This window comes from Alosa alosa, chromosome 16 (assembly GCF_017589495.1).
Source record: "Alosa alosa isolate M-15738 ecotype Scorff River chromosome 16, AALO_Geno_1.1, whole genome shotgun sequence".
NCBI lineage: Eukaryota > Metazoa > Chordata > Actinopteri > Clupeiformes > Clupeidae > Alosa > Alosa alosa.
In genome coordinates, this window is record NC_063204.1 from 21,522,771 (window position 1) to 21,532,770 (window position 10,000).

General features: G+C 46.4%; 1 protein-coding gene across 1 annotated transcript in view; it reads left to right on the forward strand.

Moving 5' to 3' along the window:
* Positions 1–10,000, forward strand: part of gli3 (GLI family zinc finger 3) — a 117,155-nt gene that overhangs the window by 78,739 nt on the left and 28,416 nt on the right. Inside the window, exons 5-6 of the mRNA XM_048265793.1 lie at positions 3,730–3,935; positions 8,457–8,612. Coding sequence (XP_048121750.1) covers positions 3,730–3,935; positions 8,457–8,612 — 362 coding nt within the window. The remainder of the gene's footprint in view (positions 1–3,729; positions 3,936–8,456; positions 8,613–10,000) is intronic.

The following is a 10,000-nucleotide window of genomic DNA, read 5'->3' on the forward strand; positions in this document are numbered from 1 at the left end:
TTGCGTGTGTAGAAGCATGTTCCCATGTGTGTTTATCCTCTCATCACTATGTGGCAATGATGGCCTGTGTGTTTTTAACAGCGAGGCAAGAAGGAGGGGTGGTGGTGGTGGGGGGGGGGGCACAGGCGCGGCAGTGTGTGTACTTCGTGGCACGTTCCCGCCGCCGCAACGTTGACACAGCTTGGCACCACCTCCTGACTGAAAATCACTTTAAGCTCCCACCGGTTCCCAAATTAAACACATTAACTCATTTCTGTTTATTTCTGTTGCTTTACCAAAACGAGAGGAGGAGGGAGGAGGGACCGAGCCTGCCCCTGGAAAATGAGAGCCTGTGGAGTGCAGTCAGCTAAGCTCATGTAAACATGCAGTGTCTGTAGAGCTGCACAAATGTGCCAGAGGGAGGGAAAGAGAGAGAGAGAGAGAGAGAGAGGGAGAGGGAGAGGAAATGGCTTCCATATGTTGAACTTGCTCCACAACCCCACCCCAACCCCAACACCATCCCCATTCCCGCCTGCATGTCAGGATGTAGCCGTTCAGGAGTTGTGTGAATTCTCCGCCAGTGGAGGCACACACGACACACACACACACACACACACACACACACACACACACACACACACACAGGCACAAACACACACAGATGTGCACACAGGCACACACACTCTTGTAGATAGGCACACACACACACACACACACACACACACACACACACACACACACACACACATTTCCTTCTTTTCTCTTCCCTGATGCTCTGGCTTGGTGCATACCGTGACCCCGGTGCGCGCGGGCACCCTGGAGTGCGTCTTTGATGTGAATCTTAAATCAGGTGTGTGAGTCGAGGCGGCCTCCGTGGAGGAATGCAGCGTGGCTGAGCTCCCGCCTCCGCTGGAATTCCTGCGTGTCAGAAATGTGCTCCTGCGTGATTCATGCATGCCAGGGAGAAAAAGGAACGATGCACCTAGGACTGACCTGAAGTGTCACACACACACACATGCATGCATGCAACACACAAGTGCCTGCACACACACACACACACACACACACACACACACACACACACACACACACACACACATACATACAGACATGGACTTAGACATTCATGCAGTATATACACACATAAACACACACACACACACACAAACACACACACTGAATGACTTGTGTGTGTGTGTGTGTACGTGTGGGTGACAGAGAGGCCTGTGTTGCGACTTGTTTAACACAGCAGAGAAAATGTGTTCATTTTCTGATCAAAGTTGTAGTCATAACATAGCTTCTCTATCTGTACCCACACAACGCCTGACATACGCAGACACTCTTATGCATAAATAAACATGCAGGCTAGAGGTAAATCAGGGTTCTGTTTGTGTGAGCGTGTGTGTGTGTGTGTGTGTGTGTGTCATGATATATGGAGGTCACAGGAATGGACCAGCCACAGTACCTCCCCCCGATCCCTGATCTTATGTTTTGCCTCAGCCACACAGACACCATGGCAACTGTCAATCACACGCATCCTCTCACCTCTCATCCAGTATCAAACCAGCTGCAATGCTGCTCCCTTCTACAGATAGGGTTTGGGTTCAACCTGTAAAATGTCTACCGTGCAATTGAAGTTCAAAGGAAAGCTTAGTGTGTTATTAATTTGTTGTGAGAGAATTCTTTGAATTTCCAAGTGCATTTCCCTCATTGTACCTTTCAGACTGAATCAGTATCACCTCCTTTATCTAGATGGAACTCCTGTAGGGCCGCTGTGAAACAAAGAAATCTTTAAGTTAATTCAGTTAATTCTTAACTACAGTTTATAGTAGTACTACACTGTGCTATTGTATGTGTTAATCTATGAATGTACATGCTAGAATATTTTTTTATGAAGAGAACCACCTCTCTGCAAGCAGAATGTTGCTTTGCATGTTTATCCTGATGAAAAGTGCATATGCAGTAAAACAAGAAGGTGTTTAAATTGTAAGTTGACCATCTGTTAAAAATGTTACCCTGTGGTGCGCGAGGCTCTCCGCATTACGACCTGGCGCTCTATAGGAGAATCTCCCATAGGAGAGGACAGAGGCATTTGCTGACCTCACTTCCTCCACACACACCTGCCCCTCTCCTGTCTATCTCTATCTCTCTCTTTATCTTTCTCTCTCTCACACACAGACACAAACACACACACACACACACACACACAGATCAACTTGACCGCCGTCATGGGTTAATGTCTTTGTGAGACAGACTAGACAGAGTAATTTTCTCTCTCTCTCTTGTTCTTCCTCTGTCACTTTCTTCCTTTTTTATCTCCCCTCTTTCTTTCCATTCCTCGTCCTCGTCCTTCATTACGGGATCTGGCTGCAGCTCTTTCATTAAGGGCCTGTGGACTCGAGGGGCTGGCAGTGGACCAGGGGGAGTCTGGGACAGAGGTGGGGGTCGGAGAGGGTGGGGTGGGGGGGTGGGGGGGCGGGCGGGGGCTCAGGGGTGTAATTTGGCCGTTCCGGTCCCCAGGCCTGGCTCAAGGTCACTCCATCTCACCAAACTTCTCATGAGGACCTTCACTTCTCTCAGCAAGACTCTCTCAGCAGTCATCACACTCTCTTGTTCTCTCCTTCCCTTCCATTGTCTCTTTCCTTAATTTCTTGCTTTCTTTCTTTCTCTTCTTTCTTTCTTTCTTTCTTTCTTTCTTTCTTTCTTTCTTTCTTTCTTTCTTTCTTTCTCCTCTCATTCTTTCTCACTCTTTACCTCCCCTGACAGCTTTTGTTATGATCTTGTCAAGCAACAAACAATTATTGAGGTCAAGTCTTTAAGCTTCATTCAACATTTTTCTCATATTTATGTATCTGTGGAACATCAAGGCCCCAGTTTTTTTGACTTGGGAGACCATGACCGGATCAAAAACCCTTATAGACACAGGGATTTTTTACAGATTCACATACAGTGAATTTCTTTTGAAGTTAATCAGTACTGGAGATAATGAGTAGTTGAAATAAATACGTACTGTAAGCATTGCTGAAAAAGACACATAAATATGTATTTTGTCTGGGTTTGACATTGAAGCATGAAGCATAAAATATGTGTATCTAAAGTTCATGTTTCACACAGTTCTGTGACATATGCAGACACTGGCGACAGAAGAACTCACTCAACATAGTTGGTCGCATTCATAGCCAGTTGCAGACCTAAGAAAACACTGCAAGGCATTGTGGGTAGCGTCAAGAATTCTTGGCCGTCTCGGACTGATTAAGACACCGTGCTGAAAGCTGTCTTTGATCTTAGGAAATGTCTGTTAGGGGAGCAGTTGGAATTGTGCTCAACTCTGTCTCTCTCCCTCTCTGTGCCCCTCTCTCTCTCCCTTTCCGTCTCTCTCTCTCTCTCTCTCTGTCTGCCTCCCTCACCTCGTCTGCTTGGCCCTGCAGATGCAGGCGGATAAGATAGTGTCACCATTAATTTCCTTGCCCTACACACACTCTAGTCCAAGAAAAGTCTGGAGCTTGAACACAGGAAAAATAAAAAAGACAGAACAAGGATTGGGAACAGATTAAAGATTTCCTTGTAGGTAGCTTTGTAGATATAGGCACACCATGCATATATCTTCTCAGTGGCCAAGAATGACTTAAACCATGAGCATAGAAAAAACAACACCAAACTGAATCATTGGGGCTAATCTCAGACTGTGAAAAACTCATTACTCCTCTTCTCTTTTGTCTTTCTCTCCTCTTCCTTTTGTTCCGTTTGCAGGCCTCCCGTCCTGGCGGGCAGCCCGGCGTTCTCGGACATCTCCCTCATCCGCATCTCGCCCCACCGGAACCCGTCAGTGGGGGCCGACTCCCCTTTCAACCCGCCCCATCCCTACATCAACCCCTACATGGAGTACATCCGCTCACTGCCCGGCAGCCCCTCACTCTCCATGATCTCCGCCGCAAGGGGCCTCAGCCCCGCAGATGGTCAGTTTCTGTTTCACTGTGAGTGTGTGTGCACATGTGTGTGTGTGTGTGTGTGTGTGTGTGTGTGTGTGTATGTGTCATGGATTCCCGTGTGGGAATTACCAAACTCGAACCACTCTATTAACTGACTCCTTTAACTGCACATGTTTTCTACAATCTCAGGCATTGGTGCAGTCTGGAACTCTTGATGTTTTTTAAAAGGTTGTGGTCAAAGAACCTTTTATGGGCCTGCTTATGTGCCTCTGATAAAGTGTCTTTCAAGGCTCAGGTTTATCAGTTGCACATAATCGTTTGCAAAACTTTTTTTCCCAACAAATGGTTCTTCATCTGGTTAGGTTTCTGATAAAAGATCCTCTGGGGAATGTAATCAGCAAAATTCTCTCATATGGTTCTGCAAATTACTGTGTGTTACTAAACAGAACAGCAGCTACCCTACATACTTTTCATTGAAAATAAGAGTCTCTTTGTCATTTGCTTGTAAGGAAACCTTGCTGAGTTCCGGAGTGGAATTCTATGAGCATCCCAATTGCTCTTGTTCAAATAACACTGTGTATTTGAAAGTGATTTGGCTTAGCAGCAGAAATGGCAATATCTCATTTACACGATGAGGCAAAAACGTTTTTCAGATCAATGCCAAAAACATGCTTAGTAACTCAACACCAGTCTCACTACACTAAACAAAAGGGTGTTCACGTTTGTGAATTCCACCCGCATCCGAGTGCAATTACCCAACCCTGCCTATGTGAGGATACCAGATACAGACACCCAATCCATCTCTCTTAAGACCCAGTGTCCAGCGAGCCCTTATCAGCAAGCGTGTGTGAGCTGCCCTCGGTGGCCGAGGAGGGGAGCGCTGCCCAGTCATTTGGCTGGGGTCATTCTCTTTGATCTCCGTTTCACTCTCCGCAACCTCTGGAGGAGCCATCAGCCAGAGATCACAGGCACGCTCCAAGGCACTGGGCCAGGTTCAAGGCTGAGGGGGTCAAGACGTCAGGCATCAGGGGTCAGGTCTGGGGAAGGAGTTAAGAGACGCACCAGCGAGCCTCCTGCTGTGAGCAGAGCTTGGCTCCTATGGCGCGAGCCAGACTGGGAAATCAATTACTGGGTCAGCAGCAGCTCCCTTTTTTTGGGTTGTTGTTTAAAGAGCCCCAGTAGTGCTCTCGGCCTCCTGGCCCGCTGGTGGTTTAATTGAAGCCTGGAGCTCAATTACGGAGGGAAAGCCAATCGGTGCACGCTCCCAGAAGGCCCACAGTGATCGGCTCAGTATCGAGCCAACAGGCCACGTCCAGCATCAGCAAACTCCTCCTCTGGCTGCCTCCGCTCCAAACGAGAGGCAGAAGCAGCAACATGCTGAAAAGGCAAGTTGGTGATCCACTTGCGTTGCTGTTTTTTCCTTGAAGTGGAAAGTCTATTTTTTGCAAAGCGGACTCCCGATTTTGATAAGAATGTAGATTGGGCAAACTGCGCTAAGTGTGAAACTCTTTGTCGCTCCTCCAATCTATGAATAGGCAAAGTCGGAAGCTACAGAGATAAGAGCGTATTCATAAGCGACCAAATCATGTTAGATACGGACTATTTTGCACAAGCATTACGAAACGTACTTGTGACAAATGCACTGGCAAAGTGGAGAAACAAAACCAACAATACTGCAAATTATACAACTCCTAAATTTAAACCATGTAAATTATACAACATGGAGATGAAAGGTAGTTCTAACCTCTTAGCGATTGCAAACAAAGGGGATCAAAAACAATCCCTCTGTCCCTTACACCACTCTAGAGCTTTTCAGCTGTTCCTGTTCCATGAAGCTCTGTCTTCCTTCAAACTCTCAGAGCCCCCCATTAGGTTCTCTTTCAAAGGGCCTCCCCTGGAGTCAGTTTTTGTATCCTGACGAACGGTGAATGAGGTCACCACTCAAACGTAGGGCTGATCCCAGACCAGTTCTCATGGCCTGCGATCACGTTTTTTTTATTTTTTTTTATACAGTTCTGGCCTGTTCTCCGGATGCTGAATGATGGGGGAGAACATGGTTTTAGCATTGAGTAAACGGGAACCAGGATCTAACGCCTGCGTTCCGCGGCTGCCCAAGGTTGAATGTAAACAAACATGACAGTATTTACATGTAAGCATAAGCAAAGTGGAGAGAAAAAAATCCACATCCCATTCATCTGAAGACAGCTGGTCTGTAGAGGCCAGATAAGTCAGTGTGTGTGTGTGTGTGTGTGTGTGTGTGTGTGTGTGTGAATAATTCTACTCTCTCTCTCTTTCTCTCTCTCTCTTCCTCTGTGTGTGTGTGTGTGTGTGAGCGAGAATCCTGTTTGCAAACCTCTGTTGTCAGTCTTTTTTATGTTATGTTATGAATAAGAGAAAGGGCATGTAATTTCTTATATTCTCTGTAAAGATAAGCGTGAGACGCTTTATTTGATTGCAATATATGCACAGCTTCACAGAGTTGAAGTGCACTGATGGAAGCGCTCGGAGCTCACGCCACACATCCCCTTATCTCCCAATTTGGATCTATTTCAGCGTCAGCATCTCTCTCAGCCTCATTGTTGCTCTGGCACCCCATGGGTCTAGTCTGATAGCTGCGCTCCTTCCCACCATGGCTGAGAACCCACCAACAAGCTAACCCCACCGCAATCCACTGCCTAACCCACAACCCCCCTTGCCCCCACCCCATCCTACCCCACTCTTCAAACACCAGAAACCTGCCTGCCCGTGCCAGGAATTCCGATTTAGAAATTCCCCGCAAAGCCATTCCCGCTCGCGAGTAGAGAATGGGGCACATTACCGCTGAATGCTCACTCTTAGCTAAAGCGGAACAACAGAGACAATTACGAGCCCCCCTCCTCACGGCTGCCCCCTCCCCACCCTCTTCACTTAAGACATAATACCCAAATCGAATTAATTTGGAATTTTTCCTTACATTTGCACAACCAATCAGGGATGCATATTGCCCGTGCGTGCGCACATACACGCACGCACGCACGCACGCACGCACGCACACACACTTGCACACTTGGTCTTTTACGGGAGATCCCTTTCATCTGACTTATTTTTTTTCTTCAGGGAGAGAGTGAGTGGATAGAAGGAGGAAGAGAGAGAGAGAGAGAATTAGCCAAAACTCTAAACTGGTTCTGTGTTTGAGTCTGTTTGAGTCTAGAAGCACTATGTCAGTGAGTCTCTTTCTCCCTCACTACCAACCACCCCCCAATTTCGCCTTTTCTCTATGCCGTTATTTGCATACAGAAGCACATTGCCAGATGTTTATTTTTAGGATGCAGTTCAAGGACTTAACTCTGCTCTATACGTAAGGGAAGAGAGAGGGAGTCAGTGAGGGAATGAAAGAGGGAGAGAGTGAGTGAGCACAGGAGATAGGGAGGGAGGCAGAATGTGTTTCTTTATGCATGCAGATCTGGACAGATTTGAGCCTTTTGTTTCTTGTGGAGTTTTAAGTGGTGGAGTGAATGAGCAGGTTGAAAATGTGCAGCCCTGTTTCTCATGATAACATCCAACAGTGTCTCCCCAGTTACACACACACACACACACACACACACACACACACACACACACACACACACACACACACACAAACACACACACACACACACACACACACACACACACACACACACACACACAAACACACACACACACACACACACACACACACACACACACACACACACACACACACACACACACACACACACACACACACACACACACACACACACACACACACACACACACACACACACACACACACACACACACACACACACACACACACACACACACAGCCTGCAAAGAGGGGGGGATAAAAAAACAAAAAAGAAAGATCTGCGTGGGATCATGAATATTATCTGGCCCCACACAAAAGCCAAGCACAACAAAAGCAACGTTGGAAGATGTGTTGGGAAGCAGACTCACACGATTGGTTGATTTCCTGTAATCCAAGCCTTTCATATTTCTAATCTTAGTCCAAGAGGAAAACGCATGTGGTGTGACTGTGGTAGCTCTCTGTGCCAGAGATGCAAGCACATGTAGGTACAGATCTACTCTGGAGGGCAAACCACACAGCCACACCGCTTGCCTACCTCAGTTACCATTTAACTAATTCACATAGAACGTACTGCATTAAGTGGTGTATATTTTCCATTACAAGAGACTGCAGTCTCACAGGATAAACATGTGCCTTATACTGTGTGTATGTTCTGTGGATAGACTTCCAAAGATTATTGGATACTATGTGGTTGTTATTGGCCACTATGGATTAATGTTCTGTTTAAGATTTCTGTAGGGTGTTCTGAGTGACTGGCAGTTTTTTTTGTATCTAGTATCTTAGTTGGCCAATAGTACCAACATAGTAGTAGGGTCAGGAGGGTCATAAGGCCTATTAAGATGGACCTTGGATCTTGATTGGTGTTCGGGTAAAGCATCCCGTTTCAGACGTGTTTCATATCCTAATTTCAATCTGCTTATTGTCCAGACTCACCTTTCCTCTTCTCTGTTTGCTAGCCCCCCACACGGGCCTGACCACAGCGGAGTACTACCACCAGATGGCACTACTTGCGGGACACCGTAGCCCGTATGCTGACATCATCCCGTCTGTGGCCTCCACTGCTGGAGCAGGAAGCAATGCACTGCACATGGACTACCTGCAGGCTGTTGAGAGTGAGTGGCAGATGCAGTCCAGCAAAGACACTAATCAATATACCCTTTCCATTCATTCACCATTCACACATATACCCAATGAATCACTCATATATACCCAATATCATTTGTCTAATATAATTCAACTGCCTGCAGCATACCCAGCCATTATCCAAGTGACTCGTTAATGATGTTATGTAGCCCAGTTTATACTTACCGGTATTTGATCAGTTAATTAGTCATTATACATGCTCACTAACTTTGTCCACTCAATTAATGCAATGTGCTTGATGCACTCCTTCGCCCCAGCAAGTACACCCATTAACTGTTACAATGCACAAACAGCTGCTCAAAACTCCATGTAATCAAGTTAAAGTCGATGCCATCTACTAATGAATTGAATTGGAGTCACTTAGCACCTAAACAAGCTCATATGACCATAAACTGAGAGGCGAAACAGTACATGCCTGTGTGTGGCCCGTGTCCAGCCATCTCCACACTGCTGCGTCCCGTCCTCTCCTGTAGCTGTGCTGGAAGTGGGGCAGCAGACAGACAGGGAGCCAAAGGTAACCTTAAGATCCCCAGACTGGTGTTTGGTGCTGGAGCGACGCCGAGTATTTATGCTAATGAGTTATTTTAAAGTGTAAATAGGAAATTAAATGCACCCCCGATTCGCGGGAAGGTCGGACAGCGCACGTTCTGCACCCTTTGATGAGGATGTATTTAGTCAGCTTTCATGGAAGCATCTGCGTTGAATACCCCACCCCCCACCCCCACCCGCCCTTCTCTCTCTCTCTCTTTTCCTCACTCTCTCTCTCTTGCACCGCAAACTAATTAAAACTAGCCAAACTTGCACCGGTATCAGAAAATTAATTGCTATTAAGTGGGAATTGGAATGTCCCACCATTCATCACTGTGCAAAATCCTTTCTTCTGTGTCAGTGTTTAAGATTAATAGACTGAAACAAAACAATTAGGGGCAGGAGTTTTTCAAATGGAGATGTTGGGGCTTCCTCACTTCAAATCGCCTGTGATCATTTCGGGTAATAACTCATCGTGTTTCAACAATGTGTGTTCCACGCCAGGAAATTAACACTTTAAAGCTCCTTTTCATGATATGGAGATATAGACCATGGTAGAGACAGGCTAGAAGAAAGGGGCTGGAAAAAAGTGCTTATGAAGAGGCGTTCATATCAAGAGGCTTTTGTTAATAATGGGGCTTGGGCATCAGAAGCAGCCGTAGACTAGAACGTACATCAGTGTAATTATGTTTGGAGAGGGGCTTGACTGATGAAAGAATGGACTTGTCCAGCATATTTGGTCTCTAATAGGCCATTGTCTCAGTACTTCAGCCTTAAATAAGCAGGTGTCAGTGCTTAATACTAATGAGAGGAGTGGGCAGTTAGTTGT